General features: G+C 36.5%; 1 protein-coding gene across 1 annotated transcript in view; it reads left to right on the plus strand.

The window, feature by feature from the left end:
* The window catches only part of LOC108688792 (nascent polypeptide-associated complex subunit alpha-like), a 29,290-nt gene extending 16,824 nt beyond the window's left edge, over window positions 1-12,466 (plus strand). The window contains exon 5 of the mRNA XM_018195209.1: window positions 12,233-12,466. Coding sequence (XP_018050698.1) covers window positions 12,233-12,466 — 234 coding nt within the window. The remainder of the gene's footprint in view (window positions 1-12,232) is intronic.
* Window positions 12,467-24,975: the final 12,509 nt, after the last annotated feature.

The following is a 24,975-nucleotide window of genomic DNA, read 5'->3' on the forward strand; positions in this document are numbered from 1 at the left end:
AAAAGAAGACTCGGGAGAGCCGGATGTTCTCGCTGCTTTATTATTAAAATCGGACGGGCGGAGGTGACGCACCCTGCGCGTCAATTTATTCCGTCAAGGTAAACGGCCTTGCCTCGGTGATAGACGATGTACGCGCGCGAAGATGAAGGTGGTACGATCAAGTCATTCCATTATCTGAATTGAGTGTTGCGCGTGGGTACCTGTAATCAGTTTTTCTTTTTTGGTCCCCGACCTCACCTCACCTCACCTCACCTCGCCTCGCCTCGCCTCGCCTCGCCTCGCCTCGCCTCACCTCGCCTCACCGTGCTTCGCGTCTCGTCACGCCCTCGAGATCTCACCAAAATGAGTATATGAGAGAGAGCTTTCTTTCTCGCTTACGGCAGAGACGTCCTATGAGAGACTTTACTTTTCTCCCCACGCAACGCCAACCGTCGAATACATTTTTGCGCATTTCGACGCGCGGCGCCTTTCCTCTCTTCAATTAAGACACTCGCCTCCTCCGAATGTCTTTCAACTTGTTACTCGCGTGAGAATCTTGACTTAATCTTTTTCGGTACGTTATCATAAAAATTCTACGCGAAAATTTTTATTTCGTCAACATGTCGATTAGATTATATATTTATACGCATCGTAACTTTCTATTTCTACTTGTTTATTTTATAATGTATATAAAAATTAATTTAAAATAATAGGAAAATATATTAAAATAATTATAATGATATTTTTTATAACAATACATATTTATCTAAGGTTGTAAAATAAAAAAAAATTAAAATTACCAACAAGAGTACAACTCCTCTCAACAAACTTATCGAATTAACGTTTCGCAGAAAATGTTACAATTTTGTTTCATGTTGAAATTGCAAAGTTAAGCATTAAATATTTACATGATCTTGATAAGCGACAAATTACTTATGTCTCACAGGGCGGTATGCAATATTTTTTTTTCAGCACTCGATATCGAGCCGATCTTCTCTCGCAGCTTTTCGCGGATGAGCAATATCGTTACTCCAATCTGCGCTACTTCATCTCGCCATGGCCTAAAGGAGTAATAACACCGGCCGAATTATGGGATCATTAGATCCAATTTGGGATTAAAATATTGCCTGCTAATAAGAATCGCGGCGAACGCTCGCATGATCGCATAATTGCATTATTATCCCTATCGTTTTTAACGGAGAAATTACCATCCCCGTCGTTTTCTTACCGCGAGGCAAATCTTCCGCGGACGTATATGTGTCTGCGCTCGTTGTGCTCTTGTTGGCTCTCTTAGCACGAGGAATTACACATCCTGGTGCAATATTTTAAAGACAGCAATTACCTTCTGCCTGAAACAATTCTTTCCTCTTCTTCTTTCCTCTTTACGCGTCAATGTGCACGAGTTCGTATTCTCTCTTTCCTGATGTTAGACTCTACAAAAATTGCATGTAATTCACTCTCGATCTCAATTGAAAGTTAATCCTTTAATTACGCAAAACTGATTTCCAATCTCGTAAAATGCTAGCATTGTTATCGCGAGAAAATTATCGCAAAAGGTAATCCGAATTTATATGTTAACGTATCTTTCATTTTGATGATGTATTTACTGACCAATCGCCATAATATCCCACTAAATGTCACGCGTTTTTACAACCAGTGGTTTGTTACTTTGTGCATTACTCAGTATATACACATACATGAAATATCGACAAACTCTTTAATGGTAACAACTGAAATAGCAAGAAATTGAAAAGGAGAAAGTAGAAAATATATAAATTATTATTTGACAAGAATTAACGTGTGCATTAAGAACGTCTTTTAATTTATTTATAGTGCAAGAACGTTATTTAATCTGTTATCAATACACAAATGACTGATATACTTACCAATTTTAATTAGTTAAGTTGACATGTAACATTTTGGAGAGCTGAAGAAACTTTTCATGAAAAGAAGAAGTACATATGATATTAATAAAAACAATTTAATTAGACAGACAATTTAATAGAAAAAAAAATTAAATCTCATATATTTATAAATAAAATACATTTGCACTATATTTATTCATACATATGCGTGAACAAAATTTTCAATCGACTTTGTATTTCCATTAATAATTGGCACCGTAAGCTTACGATGTGTTCTGCATGAATAAACACGTGTTCCGTCGAAATTATCCAGTGTGCTTAATGCTATTTAATTAATAAATGGTGATTAAATGCGCAATTATAAAATAATTGTTATTGCTGAGGAAAGTACAGTATAATTAACTTATTATGTCTAATGTGTTTATTGAGTACATGAAGAATAATAATATTTCTAAAAAACAGAAAGACAAAACGTTACGAGCCTAAGATTAATTGTTATAAATTAAAATTTGAAACCGTTAATAACAATAAACATGTTATCTAGTTAAAATATAAAACTTTAATTTGCCGGTAATAAACAAAACAAAACCAAACGTTTCGATCCTTGTTGGATCATTATCAACGTACAAAACAAAAATAAGAAATATTACATAGACATATAGAAATATTACATAGATAAGATATGTAAAAATTATAATTCGCTCTCGATCGCAGTATTAATTATCAATCTCGCTCAATATGAAATAAATGTTATAAGAATGTTGTAATCGATAATGTATTCCTCTAGATTGTGTATGTAAACAAACATACTTGTTTCTTCTAATTGTGTGTCAATATAATATAAACGTCATCTCTTCTTAGACAATGCGATCGAAAATATATCATTTCTCTAAGATGCAGAGACAATATTAATATAATAATATTTATTAATATAATAATATTTCTATATAATATTTCTATATAATAAATTATATAATGTCTACAATATTTCATTAATATTTAATAAATACGTGTCTTTTCTAAGAACACGCAAAGTATTGTGTGTTTTCTCTTTTATATTTTATTGTGAAAATTAAGAATTTTGTGGAAAATTAAATAAATTCATTACATTAATTTATAAGTAACGAGTTGCAAGTAGTAGCCTATCTTAATTGGATCTGCCGACGAGATGCATAGTTTAGATCTCTCATTCTGAATTTATGCTTTCGTAACTTTTTATTTATTATCATAATTTACATTATACCCGTTTTCTAAGTTGTATCTTAATTGACGAAATACTAATAATTTTATTTATTTTACGAACCACGACAAAGATTCTAATTGCATATATAAGAGCAGTACTAAAAGCTTATTTTAATTTCTAATGTATTGTATGAGGAAGAGGGGGAGAGAGAGAGAGAGAGAGAATTCCTGTTTACATCACGTTTCGCTAGGCATGCATGGCATATTACGACCATAGCAATTTTCCGCTAGTGACGCTAATTATCTTGCAAGTTGTTGAAGGACACAAAATCAACAAGATCTACATATTTTTCATTCAGCCAGCTTTCTTGATTATATAAACTTGATGAAAATTTTATTAATTGTACAAGTATATAACGCTTTATATCGCGTAATTATTTATTAAACACTTAAATTTCCCAAACGACGATTTTAGAGAGAAATAGCTACATTCTTCAATGATTCCAGTGAATCAATTGCTTATGCTTGATATATTTATTACATTAATTAATTGTGCAGATTAATTTGTTATCACAATTCAACGTTTTCTTTTCTCGATCTGTTAAATTCCGAAAATGGATGCCTCGGCGAGTTACTCGACGGGGCCGTGGAATGTTCGCGGTATGGATTGTAACGTATCGCACGATGCAAGACTACGCGGCGGCATGCGGTATCCGACATGCGTTTTTTTCTCGCGAGTGAAGTCGACTCGCGAGTTCTGCTCTCGCTTGCGCGCGTATGCCGTGCATGCACGCGAAAAAACTGCTTTTAATCGATCCCGTGCCCACGGTCCCCGTCCTTCCATAATTTGCGGTAATTACGGGGACCGAGAATTTGCGCTTCTCTCGCGCTGCGGGTTAGGTACTTCGCGATTGGATAAGCACGGTTAGCCGAATACGATGAGCATGGGTTTAAACGCCGTTTCCCAGTGTATCTTTCGTCGCTCGTCACAAAACCTACCCTGTCTTCTCCATCTCGAGTCGGCATCGAGCCGTTTCTGGGACCGTTTCTGGGACCATGCCCGGCCTCCAGGAATGCTCCAAGTCGAGACGGGTACATAAAGTGCCTCGGTAATGCTGCCCTTTACAGAAACGGAGTGCGTTAACGCGCGGCCGCGCCATCGAGATTGGCCAGAGATAATTTGTCCTGCGTGATCTCGCAAGGGATCGCGTCGATTTAATCTTCTCCGGCTTTGCGATCAGAATCATATCTGTTCTTTCTCACGTACATGTTAACTGATATTATAAGATAAAAAAAAAAGATTGAAGGATACTTTCGATCTTTTAAAAAGAGTACATTTAACTGGAGAAACGAATGATTTCTAACTAACAAGAATTGTACAAAAATTCAAATATGCCGACTGCTTTCAAAATTTTAATCATGAATGTCATTTTCTTCGTTTACACATTAGTTCTGTGAAGTTCGAGTTCTTTATTCCTGCCGCGTAATAATTAATTAGTGCCGAAATCGATGCTCGGAGATCGATAAAGTAAAATTTATCTTTCAATAAATTCGCATGACGAGAACAGGACGAGCTGGAAATACAAGATCCGAGCTCACGCTGCATCTGCACCGGATCGCCATTTTGTCGCTGTAGTTGGCCACAATTACGCGCGCGTAATTGTTGCCTTGATATTTATACCATTTCGCGGCGGAGTTCTTATTGGTGCGCGCTGATATCAACCTGGCGATTAACGTCGGCCTCGCGACCGACGATTCTAAATTTGCACTGGCGGCGCGACGTGTTCTTACAAAGACTGCGAATTTCTTTAAGGGCACGCTTAGGTCAGCCAGTTAAGGTTAAGGGCTCAGCTCGGAGGTCGATAGATGTTTAAATCTTACCACACTTTTTTTAAAATAATCAATTTTAATCGAGATTATTTTATAAAACAAGATTAATAAAGCTATACTTTGAATTAATGATTTTAATAACTTCATATATTTAAATTACTTTGTCTATAATAATTAAAGTTATTCGAAATCTTAGACAATTATTTTCTAAAATTTAATTGTAATTGGAAATTGTATATAAAAAAATAGAAGAGATATTAAAGATTGATCGAGTTAATAATAATGCTGTACTTAATGATTTATAAATATCACAAAACAATTGTTCTTAAAAGTAGTAGAATATACACGTTGATTCGTTAGCGAATCGTCGGAAGTGGGGAGTCTGAGAAATCAAAGAAATTTACGCGGCGGCATCGGGAGCGGGTATTGGGGACGAAAGTTTAAATGTTAAAGCTCATCAGTTCCCCGACGTTGGAAACTTGAGACCGGTGATCTAATCTGTCGGGATTTATCCTCACCAGCCCCCTTTCGGCGCCATAATATCTGCGGCGCAGCTGCTGCCGTTTCGGCGATCCTTTCTGGTAGGCGGCGACTTATCTCTACTTTACGACTGACTACGTTCAACGCTTAACGTCGAGTCCACCCGGTGGTACACCCAAGATAAAATGGTGGTCCGCCATCCGTGGTGGCCATTTTGGGTCTAATTAATTGGCGGGACGTTGCATCGGCTACACGCCCGGCCACCTAATGTCCCTGACGGCTTCTCTCTTTAATGTATTCGGATACCTGCCTACGCCGCCGCGCCGTCCCGACATTCACGTTTAAGGCTCGCATCGATGAGGTTGTAATGTCCGCCATTGACCAATGGATACGTTTGACGTTGACCATTCGGTAGGTCTCGCATGTTATACAAGCAGTGGTGAGCGCAAGGATCATTTATATACCAGGGAGATATTTTACTCTCCAATATTGTTGCCAATTAAATTCTATAATTTTATTATCGTAATTGAAATTAATATAACTGGTCTATAATATTAATTTATGGTGATTATTATTTTACTTTTAATATTTTTTTATAATGGAAATTGTAAAAAACATATTAGTAATATAATTTTTATCTCTTAATTAATATAAAATAATCAATTATGCCAATTTAACATTCTAATTCAGTGATTGCGAAAATGTAAACTTTTCATAGGTGCAGATTTGAAAATAATTTTGTTGGACCATCAAATTAATTATGTAGAAAACTCAAGCATGATGAGCAATGTTACAAAAAAAGTTGATACTCTAGCAATCAATTCGATCAATCCTATATAATTATTTTGGTCCAACAAAATTATTTTCAAATCTGCGCTTAGTTAATTTTTATCCAAAAATTATTTTCAGATCTGTGCTTGATTAAATTTTTAAGTACATATGCGTATATTTCAGCAAAATTATCTTTTTCGTGTGAGTACAGCGTGTCTCAAATTCTATTTTATTTCACACTATTTTTTAATAGAAAAAAATACTATACAAAATTTTTAATACGAAAAATACATTTTGATATTTTAGATTCCAGATTAAATTTTTTGTTATTATACGATAAAGACTTCCTCAAATTAATTAAAAATAAAATTTAATTAAATAAAAGCAAGATCTTTTAATTTTTAATAATTTAATTTGTCAAATGATTAATTGTTAACTTAATTCGTTCAATAAAAATAATCGACTCCCTTTTTATTTATAAAATACAATTGTAGAGTACCCTGCTGTAGAAACGCGAATTCATGAAAGAATCCGATACCATCCTTATTCAGGTAAAACGGTAACAATCTGCTCTGCATTTACGCATAATAGTGGCGGCTGCATGATGTCGCCGGTAAACGCGTAAATGCGTTATACACCGTGACGATATCGCGAGAACAACAACAAGAGCAACGAACGCAGCGTTTTGCTAAGGTGACTCCTTTTCACGTTAAAGACCCGACTCGGCTGGTTAGGAATGAAAAGAAGATCGTAATCTGAATGGTTCTCGGTGTTCTCCATAGCCTGGCGGGTGCTAGTGGCAGATAGAAATCTCCTCGCAGAGAATCGTCCGTGTCTTCGTCGTATATACGCAAAGGCGCAATCCTCGCGGGGATATAGGATAACGTAGGGCCCTACTTAGCCACTAATGCTGTCGCTACTCGCCCTTTCTCAGCGTAAGTTATGTCCACCGGTACGATCGTCCGTTTCACCCCGATCGTGCCTCCCAGCTTGCAGGAATATAACACGGCCTCGAGGCTAATCGGATCTCTCGCGTGCGTGCTCTCGACCGCTACTCGAAACAGTGCCGGTTGAAGCGAGAGGCTCAATTTCCTTCCCGACCGTGTGATATCAGTTTTACTGACTCTGGCCGGAACTGATCTGAAACTTCTCTGGCGTTACGTTCTGACGGATCTGGGTCGACATGAACGCAGACTGATTCATAATTCGTCTTTATTTTCACGAGTATGCAAGTACAATCTGGAAAAAAAATTTTAGAAAAGATTATGAAAAGGTTTCTGAAATTATTTTAATATTAAGTGTACGCATTGTTTTTTATGACAGCAGTTTCAGAAAACATCGTTCTCGAATTAGGATTTCTGAAACTTTCTTTCAAGAGAAAACATATGTATTATTTTTTAATATTTTTGTTTTATCTGTTATTATTATTATTATAATTTTGGTCCTTTTATACTTGTCGCATTTTTTTCATATCCGAAAAAGAAAAAAAAGATATTTAACGTTGGGCTGTTAACTATACGGATCAGAATTTATGAAATGCGTGATCGCAAAAATTTCGATATCAAGAAAGCTGCTGGAGATAAATCCGGCAATTCTGAGGAAAAGGTTACCGCGAATGTGGCGATACTTGACGAAGATTGAAATAAATATCCGCTGTGTCCATAGTGCTAATTGGCGTGCCAAGAATGTAGCCGGTTCGAGATCTCGCCTGCGAGAGATTTGAATGGCAGGCGACACGGGCATAAAGAGAGGGATGTACGGTTATTATTCGCGAGGCGAATTTGACTTCGCTCGCGAGGTAACGAGACGACGTTCAATTTGGCACGGTGAAAAATCGCGCGTTAAAACGAAGGGAATCGAATTACTACGTACGAGAGCGAGGCACGCAAGGAGTAACGCGAAAATAATTACCTGGCGCGCGGTTCATCCTATTAATACATTACCTCGTAAACGTGTATGCCCCATTAACATACTATCTAATAATTGGTCCCGTCCGTTTCGCGAACGAGTTGCAGCGAGAAATATGACGGTCGATGTGAGCGTCATGATTAAGTCAATCAAGTGAAACGGAGTAATCGTTGTTAACATTCGATGGGATAAGCCGAGCGCGTTTCTTATCGTATCGTTTATTAATTTATTCGGTTCTACAAAGCGTTGCTTATATATGCGGACACGTTGTCTTTATCGTAAAAAATGTAAATAAAAGTATGTAAATTGAATAAAAATTGAAAAAAAATCCAAAAATATATCTGAGGTATATCATTAAATTTGTAAAAAGATAAAAGTGGAAAGAATATTCGTACAAATTCTTTGCCTTAATATAGATAAAAGTAAAAAGATAAAGTTAAAAGTCTTAAAATACTCGAGAAGAAAATCTATAGTCACTGTGATGCTTTGAAATTCAACATGCTCGTAAGTAATCGGTTAAGTTCACACGAGGTTTATTATTGCATGTTAACTCACAATAGATCCCCCGACGACGCGACGGGACATCGAATTTTTGACTTTCACCGCACAACAACAGCTTGTCGAGGGCAAGAAGGAGCTCGTTATCGCCATTTTGGATTCACTCGCGCGACTATAGTGAGAGAGAGAGAACGTCCGCAGGATGGACGGGCCGGAGGGGATGATTTGTGGTTTTTTTCCCTACAACACACATCCCTTCACTCCACCCTCAGACAATTTGTATTTCCGATTTCTAAGGCGAATCGCTTCAGGGCTGCCAGGTGTTGGAAACCAGCCTCGTTGGCTGACTCGCGCGGCCTGTCTTGTCTCATTGTGCTGGTGCAACTTTTGAGTTGGAGCGCGGAGTTTCGATTCCTCGCGTGTTCTCGCACGGCTAAAAGAGAAAAGTCAGAAGGGCTGAGAAAGAGAGGAGTGGATGTGGGTTGTGGTTTCTTTCGGCCATCGATAGAAGATAACGGATCGTAAAGACTTAAACTGAATGTCGTAGTATATAAAAAGTACAATAAACATAAAGATAAATGAGCAGTAATTGACAATGGATTATGCTAATCGACAATTTTATAGAGCTACTAAAACGTAAATACAAACATAATGCTAATGATACTTTGACAATTTGATAGATTTTTTCCGAAATAGTAAGAACTTTAAATAATGAAAATTAAATAGTAAAATGGAAATTAAGTGTAACGATAGATAATTTGATTTGATAATTCTTTCATATAGGAAGTGTTATTTGATATATTACCTGTGCGCAGTATATATTCATATAAAATATCGAAATCATGAGCGTTCTAACGAATGTGGCAACAAACAATACGCGCAAGAGAAATTCAAAACCGGAAAAACGCTGCACGAGACTTCGGGGGGGGCTTCAAAGCTGTGCAAACGCACGTGGATCACTCTGACGCGTACGCCATTGTGACGGCCGCGGGATGTCTGCTTGGACAAATCTTGCGCATTGTCGGTCTCGGCTGGCGCTCTTTGTGCAATCGCCGGTGACGTGTAAGACGACCACGGTAAAGGACAACGACATCGACAATGCGGCATTACAAACGATCGAGTAGGCGGTAGCCGTGTTTTTCGGTGCGCCGTTTAGCGGCTGTCCTTTTGTCGCCCAAGGGCGCGCCGGGTTGCCCTCTCGATCCCTTCGCGACACCGAAGCTTTACGTCCCGCTGGGGACGACACGCGCCATTCAATCCGCCGTTCAATCTCGTCCTTCTGTTAGAAATATTTGGACAGTTTCGAACAAGGTTCCGACGATTTCGCAAGGACATCACGGTGGTCAATGCACAAAAGAGTTTAAAGACGGAAGTTGTACGTATTATTGCTGTCGTTTTTATGATCATTCCATGAAATTTTTTGATGTTTTTTTTATGCAATAACTTTTATACAAAAAACATTTATTTAACGTCAATAATATAAAGAGCGATTTGCAAAATTTATATAAAAGAGTCTATGTTAAATGAAAATAAAAAAGTTAGTAAAATGCAAGGCTATGTTTAGATTCCCATCACAAAGATGACTTGACACCCGGAGATTTGACATCCGGATGGGAATCCAAACAAAGCCACATCCGGTCAAAACAGGTTTTGATATTTAATATTTTGTATGAATTTATAATTTCTAATTTAAGCTCAAACGCGCCGATTATTTTCGGTCGGTCCTGAATTAAAGAAGTATGTAATATAACAAATTAAATTGATAAACAATCCAATATTATTAATATTAATATAAACATCTTTAAAACACTGTAAAGAATTTATTGATTTATTGAAAATTTATTGAAAAATATCAGCTGAAATTTGATTTTCTTCGTTATGTTGAACATTTTTTACTCGATTTTTACTTAATATTGTTAACATTTTGATATTATTTTCCAACATGCAAACTTTCCAAAGATACATAGGAGATTCCATATTTACTAAGATACTTTTTATTTAGTAATTCTTTTTTATAATATTAAAAGTCAGAGTATCACAAAAAAGAACCTCTCGACATATTTTTAGTAAGAAAAAATTAATTCTGAGTTTGATCAAATACCTTGGAATGTATAAATATCTTTATTAAGTGGTTGTTGGGCGATTGAACTTCTGGATTATACCACATAATTTCCCTTGTGCTCTCAGTCTGGAATCAATTTTTCATCTCGGGCCGTCTCTTGGCTGCCACGTTATTGCGACTGAATCTGGTATCAAGTGCGAGAGATCGTTGTTTTTTTCCCTGGCGCGGCGGTAGCAAAACGTAGAACATAAACCCGCTTTCCATCGAAATGGAACATAGGTATCAGCGATGATCCGCGTGCGAGGCGCCAGCTGGCTCATATTGAAACCAACCCCCTCATCGAACACCACCACTGTGTCGCTGCCCGCTCTCCCCGGCCCTCCCTCAACATCCGAGGAACCTAAATCATTTTCAGCCCCTCTACTATGTTTCCTACATGTGCTAACTACCCTCGGGAGTACTTCGAGGGCCACACCCTGGCCAGTTAAGCTCCACCTCCTTCCAAAACCGTTTTCTTGCTCGCTAAGATCTTCCTCCGCGATTACATCCGTCTAATCGATAACTGTTTATTCTAATAGCATGGTATATCTATAGGTCTGTCGACATTCCTCCATGAGTTTTTCAAATAAGCCATTGTTATTAATTTCTCTATTGTAAATTGAATTGCGATGTTTAAACAGAAAATCTCAATGAAAATATTATATAGGTACTTTTAATTATTTGTTACATCTAACTCTTTTCTTAGAAAATTTTTTTGAAAGTTTTAATTATATATATATAATTATAGTATAGTAATAAATTATATGTAATTATATGTAATATAAATTATATGAAAAAGTATGCAGTGGTAAATGAATCAATAAGTAATCTTAATTTTTATTGCCTTTATTAAAAGCAAAAGATTACTTATCTATTGTATAAACATAATTGAGGTAAATTTATTTTTGTTTTGTTTGTATGATCGAGCAACAGTTAGATAAAATCTTATGTATTATCGCATACTGTAAGAATGTCAGAACAAATTTCATATCTCGGCAAACAACAAGTAATAAACACAATAGAACAAATGATCGATAATCCGACTGTGCTTTCATGATTGACGTAAAAATGAGTGACTGCAACAAGAAGTGTAGATTCAGGTGGTATATGCTCAAAAAAATTCTTCGCTAAATGACAGCTAAGAAGATTAATAGCAATTTTCAATTTTTTTGAGTAGTTTGCATCACGCGACATAAAATTTTGTTTTATCATAACTCCTTATTAATTGGCAAAGAGAATAATTGGCACATGTTGAGAGTGACAAATTGAAAAAGTAACAAATTGAAAAAGATCAGTGATATACAAGTGCGAACTTTATCGCACGTGCGTCTCGAATATAGACAAGTATGATGATTGAATCAATTTCAGAGTACGCTTGGCTTCGACCAGTACGTGTCTCTTAATTGATTTCAGAATATTAATTAATGACATGATATCATCAATCTTTCCAAAATAGTTTGATTTAGCATATATTAATAATTCTTGCTTTAAGTTACAATTATATTCTCTCTTGTTTCTAATACGTTGAATATTAGGTAATATTTTGCCGTTAAATAAGCAGTAATTTTAACACGGTCTCTTAATATCTTTAATTATAATTGCTAATTATTTTGACCAGGCAAACGAAAAGAGGGATGACGCGAGTCTAAAGGAAAGTAAAGATTCAAAAAGATCCAGTCATTTAAGCGTAGAAAATGACGTGATAGAATCGTTGGATACGACGAAGCCGAAGTCGAGGTCAAGGGGAAGCCGTGGAGGCAATTACGTAGGATCGAATTGCCTGAAGGTCCTGAGACCAGAACTAGTTAGGCGAGGTCTTTCGAGTTTCGATGTAGAAGAAGCCGCGCAGTGAAGAGCACGTCATTCGTAGGTGCGTCTCACCTACGAATTGTGCCGTCGAGGAGGCATAACTCAACATATAAATGCATCTTGAAAATATAATATGTCAAATGCCGACGATTTAATGCCGCTAATTTTCCTATCGAATGCTTTCTCGAATTAAGTCAGCGATACACACAATCGTTGGCAATAAGATTGATGACGTTGAGATTTCAAGCGAGTCATTTCGCTGCGATGAATGCATTAAACGAGATGTAATCTACAAATGGATATCAATCTATTACGATCTCGCAGATATAATTTCATGCCAAAGACGCATTCTGTTTTACACGTTCTCACACGTTACAGAAAAATTATAATCTATCAAAATGTATGAATCTGTACAAAAAATAATGCTTGCGTTTTATTTGTTCTATTTAATAAATTATTTCGTATCATTATTAATAAAACTAATAATAAATAATTATCATCTCTATAATCGATTGAATGTGGCGCGTCCTTGGCAATGATCGGCAAACAAACGTGAGCGAAACATCGAGATTCAGCGTGCTTCCTGATGGATCGCCATGAGCGCTCAGCGTAATCGATAATATCCTGCTGGCATCGCAAGCGGCGTCGAAATGGCTGCTGGCCTCTCGTTATTCATTCTTCCCTTATGACCGACAGCTCGCGCGCATCGTCATCGTATCGTCATTTGCGCGTTCTCACTACGTTCCCATTCTTTTTCTTCTCTCCATTGGGCCGACGCCGTTCACGTTCTTGCTCATTCTCTCGACGCCATCGCTGCTCCACCCACGATCCATCAATTTCTCATTTTCCCGGGAAAATGAATGGCGTGGACTTCCGGTTATAGGATCTAGTGCAGCGCGTTTGGTTGTTTTTTATTTGTTGCGCATTCAGTGGTCGTACTTCCTGGCCGTTTTCCCACATGGCGGATCCAGTACGGAAGGAAATTATAAGACTTTCTTCTTCATTCTCTGATAGCGAGATAATGAAGGTGCTGCTTCGTGTATTTCATATCTCGACTCATTTTACAAGACACCTTTTATTTCGCAGATACAAAACATTTCAAAGAGTAATATTAATTGTTTTTAGTTGTTTTGTGTTTCATGGAATCGTTCAGAAATTATCTAATATATCGCGGTTATCGAGTGCTTTGCAGGATAATGAGAGGGTTAATCTATATCATTACCGCAAGGTCCAGACATTGCATTACTATCGAAGGGAAGGGGGCAGAGATACGGCAAAGAATCTGCGGTACGATTAATTCATGTCGATTGGATCGAGGTCGCTTGTATGTAGCAACATCGAGTAACGCAAGTACTCGAGTATATGAGTACCGACGATCGCGATGAAGAAGCAGAAGGAGCATGGGTGACGATGCAGGCGGGGGAGGGTAAGGGGGGGTGGGAAGGGATGGTCGAACAGGGCGAAAAATAGAAATTAAGGGCCGGTGAGTTATCGCGGTTGCGTGAGAAGCGGTTGGAGATAAATCAAACCGCAGCTCCAACCGCAACGCCACCCCGAGTTCAGATCACGAACGCAAAAACTCCATGGCAAATCCTCCGGGATTAATAGTGCCTCGCGTCCTGAAACCCACGACCCTGATTGGTCCAATTCTCTCGTACGCCGCGAGCGGACCGAGCAGCTTTTTCACTCCCACCATTTCACCATTTTCGTACCCCTCACTGTATCTTTTTTTTTATGTGGATGTATATGTGGGGTGGAGACAGGGGAAGAGGCAATTCATTTTTTTCTCATGCACTCTCCCTGTCCAATTTTAAACTGACAGATACTCAAACATTGTACAGCCGATATTTCTATTGTACCTTTATTGAGAGAATAAAGTGCAAGTTTATTACTGAAGGGATGATTTTTAAAGCAGGATATATTCATTATTAGCAAGAAACATCATTAGCAAAGAATAACATAATTTAACATAATTTAATATGCTATAAATTGAATTTTTTAACAAGTCAAATTACATGTATTTTTGCTCATATCTTTTTTCTTTATGTACTTTTAAAACTTTTAATATATTCAATAATATAGTATATTAATCTAGACCGCTATGAATAAATAAGATCTGAAATAAAATAAATAAGGAAAAGACCAATACAGTTGAGGCTAAATCTTTTAACATATTAAAAAGAAAATTTCTATAATTTTTTTTATACATTTGTCTTTGATTTCAAGTATTCTAAGTTACTGGGAATGTTTCGATCAATTTTAATTCTTGTACCGCTGTAATCCTTCTTAGAAATAATCTTGCGAAAAGGTCCGCTTGATCCCCGGACAAGTTCCGACGATTATCCGTCTATTTCTTATCGGCCGATTTACAAGTCATTTTCAGCGATTTGCTTTGAAGAAATGGCTAATACAAATAACATAGTCTCGAAGAGTTATGATCTTCGCAAGCTATTAACGGCCGGCTGCATTCCACCGGCTTAAATTTCTTTCGAACCACAGGCCATAGAGAATACAGGTAAGATGGTTAACGATTTGGTCGCGTTTACATATATAACCCAAGTTAAGTAGGAACTAAACCTTGATGAGGGCTCTCACGAGGGGGCCATGGGCTCTGTGGTGGATAAAAATTCACGTTCTCTTTCTTGAAGCCACCTATGGAATAGCCACATAGCCGTGGAATATATTAATACCGCAAGCGTGAAGATTTATATCAGATATTGAAATAAGTATCATTTTCGGATATGCCTTCATGAATATCTCACGCAACAGCCCGTATTTTTTGTTTAATTGCGCACAAACGATGCGATATTCCAATAAATCAAGCTTTATAATTTTTGTCTGTCACCGTTGTGAAACATGAAGGACATGTGCGTTGAATATTGAGTTTAATAGCTCAAGAATAATTTATCTCTGATGTATCTATGTGTATATAAAAAGCTATATAAAGAAAAGAATTTTCCATAACTTGATAATCAATTTCGATTTTATCTCTATCTTCTTTCTATTTTTCATTAATATTCATTAACAAAAAAAAAATTTCTCGTAACAAAGAACTATTATTTATATTCTTCATTAGATAGGAAGCGTTAAGAGAATATTTCGCACAATTCTTGTATTTTATAATATACATGCTAATTATTGTTTTTCCACATTTACAGAAAATTACTCTTTGCCAGGTTAAAAGATCGTTACACAATAATTGAAGGCTCGAGAAATGGGTTAAACGAATCGTTCTAATTGAAACGGTGATAGTCTAACTCGTTAGATATGCCATGTTAAATATCCCGATACTATATAGATTCTTATACAAGTAGCTCGCGATATGTATTTATAATTAAAGGTGTGAAAGCGTGATCACGCGCTACGCAACGAACACCGCGAAGCAAACGGACCTTATTCCGCCCTGGGCTGCGAGATCGTCATCTAAATTATAACGACTTATTGCTCGTAAGTTATGCGGCAAGCGTCAGCCACCGATCTTATCTGGTTGCAATAAAATACGTGTGACGCACCTGTCATCGTATCATTACGATCGCGCGAACTCGCGACACGTTTTACTCTATCATTTTCATTAATTGGGCAAGGCGATAATCAATTAAATTAAATAAACTGATGGACGTATAATTTAAAGCCATCGTCATAAGAGATATATAGAACAGTGAATTAGTTTGCTTTAACGAGCTTCTTGTTTATCCATAAATTGTCTTTTGACAAAAAGTTAACAACATGTGCAAATATTTTTTAATGTGGTTTTTTTATTTTTTTTAATGATGAAACTGTTATTTTTTAATAATGGTGAAAAAAAATTTTTTGAGCTTATCGATACAAAATTACATATATGTATATTTTACACGTAATCGTGCAATATATCTGAATATATTATGTAAATGTTTTTGCTAATGTAAAGCCAAGTTATCAATCAACATAAATGGATAGGTTATAAAAAATTAGAGTGAGATTTGCGTGTTTTGCGTGTGTAAGAATAAGTAAGTATAGTTAACTATTAGCATTTATTATTATTTATTTTATTAAATAAATTATAGATAAGATATGCTGTTTTCCTGAAATGTTTCTATTTTTTTTTATTTATGCTTATGATCTTTACCTAGATTAAATATTATATAATTTGGTTAAATTATATAATTTGATTAAATATTATATAATTATTATAGAAAGCAATGTACAGATTCTTTTAATGCGAAGAATAAATATGTATATATAAAATTTCATGCGTGTTTTGTGCGCGCGATAAATCTCTGCTTCCCTCAACGAGAATGGACTGCATAATTTTTAGGGTATAAACTTTGCTGTGACTTCTTTTATAAGTTACCCACGTCTCACTTAACTCGCGTCTAGGAGTCTGGGCTTTCAGGGATGATCGGCACCCCGTGAATTCAGAAGAGCGTTGCGGACCAAAAATAAAAAGAAGTAACAGCAGAGGAAAATGGAAGAGAAGAGAAACGGTTCGCCGCATTATGCGATTCGAGTTCTACGGAACGTGAATTGGTAGACAGAGGCTGGTTCCTATGCCCGCCATTATCTGATCCGAACCGGATAAGTTACTGACCACGTTCAAAGTTTGCGTAGCAGTTCACTCGAATTCTTTTGCCTAACAAAGGGGGCTGCAATTTGTGTAAAAATTTCTTGTCTCTCCGCACACTGTGCGTTTTGTAATTTACATAAAGTTAAAATTAAGTACGATAATAAAACGTGGGAATAAAAGAATTTGATGTTACGAAAGCTTGTCGATTAAACATAGAAATGAAAGAAAGATAGTTAAATATCATTAGTCGAAGATATATTTATGACTAATAAATATGTTTGCAAACTTTATTAATATGCGATACGGGTGCGACTTAATGAGAAAGAAAATGTTTATTAGTGTTATATGTCTCATTATCTTAATTTATGTAAAATAACATGTATGTTACATGACTTTCATTTACATTTACATTATAATAATAGGAAGCAATTGCTGTGTAATGCAATTGCATAGTGATTATCTTTGTTTCAAAATAATAACAGACAATCAAGCATAGAGCGATTTCGATTAATTTAATTCAACCAATAGAATTTTTTAAAAATGTTTAAATATATAATTTATTTCTAATACTTTTTTCGTATAATATTAAAGACTAAAAAATTAATAATTCAAAAATTAATAAGATAATCTCAACACATTTGTATTAATAAATACAAATATTACTTAATAAAAATATTATTTATGGAATATTATGGAATAATAAGTTAATCATTGCTAAAGTGTCGAAGTTTGATCGGAATCAATTTAATTTAATCGATTTAGTTGAATTGTTAAAAAAATAATGGGACATTTAAAGACTTGTGGACCAAACATCGAGATTCCGGAGTCGAAACAGATGGTAAGAGGTAACGAGACAACGAAAAGGAGGCCAACAGAGAGATAACGTAAAAAAGAGAAAAAGAAGAAGAAGCAGAAGTATCGAAAAAAAAGTTACAGCATTGTGTGGTCGAAGCCCTACTTCATCGAAGCACGAGCGGGCAAACAACGGGTAAGGGCCCCACGTATATCCGCCATTGTTTGGTTCATGTGAGGAGGCATGCGGCCATGTTTCCTCCCGTGTACCGCGCGACCGGATAAAAAGAGGATGGCAGAAGGGGAGCAGGAGGTGTACATAAGGTCGGCTAGGACGAAGGTGGGGACTTCTGGAAGGGCGAAGGAGAGGAGGGCCGGTTGTGGGCCCGAGAAATCATCGGGCCTATGCGGCACGCATGTCGCGTATATGTGTACGTGAATATATAATATGTGAGTACATATCTATAATTATATTCACATTAATAATTATTATGTATTATACATACATGATGCGTTTTCATAATTGATAATTAAAATTACATAAATTTCTAAATATTGTCCTTCAAAATCTTTCTATTTTCATTCCCTTGTTTTTTAACAAACTAAAAAGTTTAAAAAAGTTCTATAACGCAAAAATTTATCGCATATGCACAAACGCGCGTATTTGCATTTTGTATTATCACAAGAACATATCTGCGCAAAAAGATAGCATAATGTTCAAATATACACGCGTAATGTGCACGTGCGTGAGTTTGTATACGCTAGAGCACGCGTGTGCGCGAGAAAGCCTTCAGCTTACAAAGTAATTATATCCCATAACGATCGGTCCATCAAATCTGATCGCCCAGTCGGGAAAGATCTACCAGCACCACCTTGACGAACCGGCACCGACACGGCTGTATTGGTTGCAACGACGTGGTTATCCGCCGACGCGCTGCACTGACTAAATGAAGCTTTTACGCACGCGGCTGGATTGAGTTTGTTATGAGATCAACACTTCCATGATGCCGTGTTAGGCATACGCTCTCTCGGTTTTCTCGGCCTCTCTTCTTTCTCCCTCTTTTTCCCTCTCTCTCTCTCTCTCTCTCTCTCTCTCTCTCTCTCTCTCTTCTTCTCGCCTTCACGCATAATCGTTTCTTAAACGTAGACGTATCACTTCGACGACTAAATCGCCGAGATGCTTCGTTCGTGCCGTTTTCTCATTCGCTTCTTTTTTGTTCCTGATACCTTAGGTTCCTTGTTCTGTATGCGATTATTGATTAAGGAAAGTATTGAATTAGAGCGTTATTATACTGTCTTCATTTATCTACCAAAAGTAATTTAACACTAGAGATCATTATTAACCGTTTTTCTTTTTTTAGATTAATATTATATTTTTATGTAGAAGATTTTTGAAACTGACTTGTCAATAATTATGTTCTTTATACTGATGAAATATTTAATTTTTCATTACTTTTGTACTTTTGTAGTAATTTATTTGCTTGATTTTTTAAGGCCTGGTTCCACAATGTAAGATTAACTTTAATCTCGGTTTAATTTGTTTATTTTTAAGAAAAAATTCTTAGAAAAAGATTAAGAGTAAGAAATGCCGGTAACTTTTAGTGTTAATTATCTCCGAATATAATTAATGAAATAAATAAATAGAATTGATGTTGTTGCGAGAATCTGTAAATAGAGACTTGATTTAATTTATAGTAAGATATCCAACAGTATATCATTTTACGTAATTTAATGTAAATGTGGAATAGTAAAATTTTGCTGTATGTGATCTTGCGTAATTTTCCCTATGATTTTCATAAATGATTGATAAATAGTAGTGATACTCGAGTACATTAAATGGTTATAACGACCGAGATAATTTCTACGAGAAATTTACACTGAAAGTATTTAAAGTCTGTGTTTAAAATCTGCTGTCGTAAAACCGGCACCTTAACTATAAATCGAACCCATCAAAGTCACTTAATTCAAGCTCCAGACAGAATCTTAATAAAAATGGCATGGCCATTCAGTTGCGCGCTAAATTTTAATACGCCGGAAATCTTACCTCAAATACTACGGCGGCTATATAAAACGGCGGTTACATAAAACATAGACTCGTTTCCAATAATGAATACGCCATCATTTTCACCCTAAGCTTAACGCTTCTATGAATCCGCCTCGCCTTCATCCCCTAACGATGTAACAAGCCGAGGGCGGTAGAGAACGAGCATTGGAATAGGGCGGATTCTTCACGGCAGATGTTGCGTCTTGGTCCACCCAGGAGATAATTGAGTATTGTAAGCCGACAACAAAATCAAATTTCCCCCATGTATATACACACTCCGTCCCTCTTCTCGCATGGCGGCAGCGACGCATGGATTTCGTCGCCATACTTGTCAGTCGACCTGCGCGGTAATTTTCTCGTAGCTTGCACGGCTTGTATAACAATGAAAAAATTTGCATGCGACAGTGCAATTTTCGACACGCGGCGGCAGTTCAGGATTTCAGATATTTAGAAAGTTGTAAGAAAAGGTATACATAATATTTCACACGTACATACGTAATTTCCTTATTTTGTATTCTTTGCAGCATCAATCGACTGTTTCTTATTGTATTTTATTTTATATAATAATTAGTAAACGAGCTGAATGTCACTGTAATTCAAAATCTTGCTTACATAAATTATTTTACATTTTACATTGTTGTCATTAAATCATTACATTATTAAAATAATTTAAGAATTTATAATATTATAGATATGAAATTCAATCATTAATATTTACACACACACACACACATACACACACACACACACGCACACACATTTACCTATTGGAGTAAATTCTGCCATTTTCAGTAAATTTGATTAAGCGAAGCAACGTTAGGCTTATTGCGGGCGATTGATGTATGCGTATTGTATTTTCATGCATTTAAAACGATGTTCCACCGAGACGCATCCGTCATCTCATTGTTGGCAGATGAAACGCGTGCCATTTACGGCGTTTAGCGCAACGAATGGACCTCCGTGTGGGACAGATGTTCCCTTATTGATAGATCGCGAAGAATCCAGGAGTGTGCAGATTGCAATCGGTTTGCGTCGTTGAAAAGTATATTGTACATCATAAAATATCGTGGCCATAGTGTTTAAGGTTTGTGAGAAATTGAAGAAATCGCCGCGATTGCAAATTATAAAGCGACAAGTCGTGTATCCGCGGACATATGAATTACATTACTTAATTAATGAGCATGATGTTATCGTGTTTGATGTAATATGATATCATTATCTAAAAGGAAATACTTTTTGTTTACTCGATTTGTATCACCTTTTTATCTTTTCGATCTCATTAATGATATGATAATTTCAATAGCCTATAATTGGTAACAAAACGCGATAAATATTTTTATTTATATATTTTTTTTATTTTCGGATCTCTCAACTATCTTTTATTTAATTCTCTTTTTAATATTTATTTTATTTTACTTTTGTGACTATTCTTGATCAATTATTAATTGGTAACAAAACGCGATAAATATTTTTATTTATATTTTTTTTAATTTTCGGATCTCTTAACTATTTTTTATTTAATTCTCTTTTTAATATTTATTTTATTTTACTTTTGTGACTATTCTTGATCAATTATTAATTTTTATTGTTTAATGATTTTTATTTATTACATTGTCCATTATGGTTTTATGTGTTTTGCTATGAACTTGAGCTTTAGATGCACACAGCCATTTATTCCATTCAGTTTTGTGACTGTGTCAGGCAACATTCCTTAAACTTTTGAAGATTGTTATTTTTCTCATCCGTAGATCGCAGCATAACATACAGAAATTATATGAATAAAGATACGGATTTATTTCAATTTTTAATTTATCAACTTGCTTATTAAAGATGGCTTAAATTGGACGAAATGTCCTGTAAGTTAGTTAACTTTAATTGTACATGTCGTAATTATTTAAGAATTTGTTTATTATCAGAACTCTGCATTGTTTATCGCGCTAACTTTCAATTTCTTTTAATTGTCATTCTTTTATTTATTATTTGTAATCCTTGAACTTTTTGTTAAATGGCGATTGAATGATTAAAAAATGGCTCATAACATCTGACAGTGATACAACTTACTCGAATGCGTAGATACTTAAATGTCGCGGCGATGACTTTCGTAGAAAGATATCAAGAACTACGTGGAATGAACGACGATAAAAATGTCAAGACGACCCGTCGGTGTTCAACTCGCGATCGCGAGAAAACACATCCAACCGTGCGCAGGAAGAAGCGCAAGAGGCATAAAAGTCTTATGGCTTCTGCGAAGCCCCACGTCGCGCCGTGAGGACCGCAGTCTGTGGCTTTATACAAATCCCTTAACGAGTGTCGAATTAAAAGCGATTAGCCGCACAATTCCGCGAACGTAACCGCGGCCGAGAGTCGTCCACCATTGAAACCATCAGAGGGGATTTTAACGGGGCAATTCCACGAGCTTCGGCCTCCTCTCATCAAGGTGTTTCTGATTGTGAGCCATTTACGTCAGGGAAGAAGAGAAGGGGGAAGGAGAAGGGGGAGGAAAGCTGCCGTAGGCAATGCCGCCGATAAAAATGTGGTCACCATTCTCGCCATTCGAACGAACAATCCGCCGAGATTGCTCACGAGAAACGTTAACGCGTAATGGAGGTGTGTGAGTGCGACGATGCCAATAGTGCACCAGCTCGGCTTGGTTCGGCTCGTTAGTGTATTGATCACACCGCTACCCTTTCATTCTCTCTCTCTCTCTCTCTCTCTCTCTCTCTCTCTCTCTCTCTCTCTTTTCCTCCTCCATCCCCATGTCACGTATGCACTTTTAGCATCGGACTTTCGCACCTCTTTCATTGCGTCGACGTGCGTTCCGCGAGGCACAAGAGTTCCGTGCATGCGCTTTAATCCTTTTAGCACTGTATCCGCGTAATTATCAAAAGAAACATTTGAACTCTTTATGGATCCACTTAATCTGCAGATGTCTTGGTCTTTTCAAAAAATTTGGATGATTCTGTTTAATTTTTCGTTAATTGTAAGAAAGTTTTAATAAGTTCGCACGATTCAATTTTATGATAATGATTGATGATTAAATTGATGAAGCCTGTAAGTGATTATTGGCAACACGCTTTCCATATCTTAAGTTATATTATCTCCTTTTATGTTTATTAATAACATATTAATATTGTAAAATAATGTGATTTTTTAACTGTAATTATGTGATTTTTGATTTGTAATTACGTGAAGAATATTTAAAATTAAAGAAAAATAAGAATTATTTTGAGAGTTTTATATGTAAAACGTGTTAGAATATTTCTAGCTTGATTGCCTGCAATAAATATCTTCAAGTAACATTTTATTCACGTTCATTATAAATACTCGTTATAAATACTCGCCATTTCCATGTAGTGATATTATTTTTTACACTCTTCGCTTTCTCTTTTTTCAGCGCCAAATATATATCATTTTAAGTGTAAAAAAGTGTAAGCAAGTCGAATAGACCAATTATCATATTACATTATTATTATTTTCTGATCTGTTTGATCGATGGCCAATCGAATTCTTTGAAATTGAGCTTCTATGTATCGATCAGCAAATATCTCGTTTGTCATTTCGTTTCATGTGCTTCGCGAGCGTGCTAATTAATCTCTTTCGAAAGGCTCCTTCGTATAGATGTTAGATCGCATACGTTAACGCCGGATCTCCTGAAATATGCGCGGCTAAACGGCTTATCGTATTGCGAAGAACAACTCCTCTCTCGCCATTTACACTCAAGCGTAGAGGATACGTATCGCGATCGCGATCACAGAGGATCGTGAGTTACCACGAGGGTGGGGAACGACCAGTAGCTACACTGCACGGTAGCTGGAGCAATTAAACGCGTAATTAAGTGGGAGCGGCGACGGCGGCGGCTGCAATAGCGGCGGCGTAATGTTTTCACACTGCGCGAAATTCGTTTTCCCAAGAAGCTCTCGAGATTACGTTAATACAAGTCGCAATGACACCTTCGTCGAAACATCCTTCATTCTTATCGCGAGCTCATTTCTTTTTCCTTACATGAAATTTCTCACGGCTCGCCGTAAACACATTGCCGCGCCGATGCGATTTTCCTTGCGCTCTCCTCGTGAGTAACGAGCACTTGATTCCTCGTGAATTTTCTCGATCCCTCGACGGTAACGTGACTGCTGGACATTACTGTGGTACCGGCTACTCCATGCCGCTCACCACGCGATCTCTGTCACCTAATAACGCTCCTCCTAATCGGCCGATAAGACGACACGCGAGTGTCGTTGCATAAATAAAGTCAAGATCCCGAGCGTGCTCACGGGAACGGTGACCAGCTCGTGTTCGTGGAACATGGGAGGGTTGCGTCAAATTGCGAACCGCGTTATAAACTTATAAGTTACAGCCCGATCGCCGCACGATTGTTATTAACGCACCCGCCGTAATTAAGCACGCAACCCGGGCTCGTTATAAATTGCGTTCGCTCTTTAACTTTTCCCCGCATTGCCGGACGCGTGAAGTTGCGGTTTTATGAATCTAGTTAATATTAATGCGTCTACTAAAAGATGCCAATCTGGACAAGTTGATGTGGCTTCGGTTGTATTATCCCAGAGTAAATTAATTATTAACAATTAGTTACCAGGTATGTCTGAGATTTCTTTGCTCGCCTTAAAGCGCGCTGTTATTTCAGTGACTTATGACTCGCGATCAATCTACGTGTATTTATGTGCGTTAAGAACATATGAGGGGTCAATTATATCCACCAACGGTATCCAATGGTATAACTAAGTTTATCCAGAATCTTTGTTTGATTTTTCTGATACTAAATTTTTTCCCCATCAACTTTGAGATTGCAACTTTTCTAAAAATTTTTCACGAAAAATATATTTTGTAACAATCCGTAGAATTAATAGTAACATTACATTAATATTTTATAATTTCCCCAACTCAACACTATAAATACAACATATAGTGACATATAATAAGTGTATAATACAAATATAACATGTAATATCGTGCAACAATATAAATGTAACATAACACATGTTGAAGGTAACAATTATATGTTGATTAGGAAATTGTAACATTGATGTAATCAATAAGATTGGAAATAAGACCGTTTATGTTGGATGCATTACAATACGAAGCGCTACTACAATCTGAATGTTAAGATGTTCAACTATTATATATATTCTATTATATATATATATTTATACTATTATAT

This window comes from Atta colombica, unplaced genomic scaffold, assembly GCF_001594045.1.
Source record: "Atta colombica isolate Treedump-2 unplaced genomic scaffold, Acol1.0 scaffold239, whole genome shotgun sequence".
Taxonomy (NCBI): domain Eukaryota; kingdom Metazoa; phylum Arthropoda; class Insecta; order Hymenoptera; family Formicidae; genus Atta; species Atta colombica.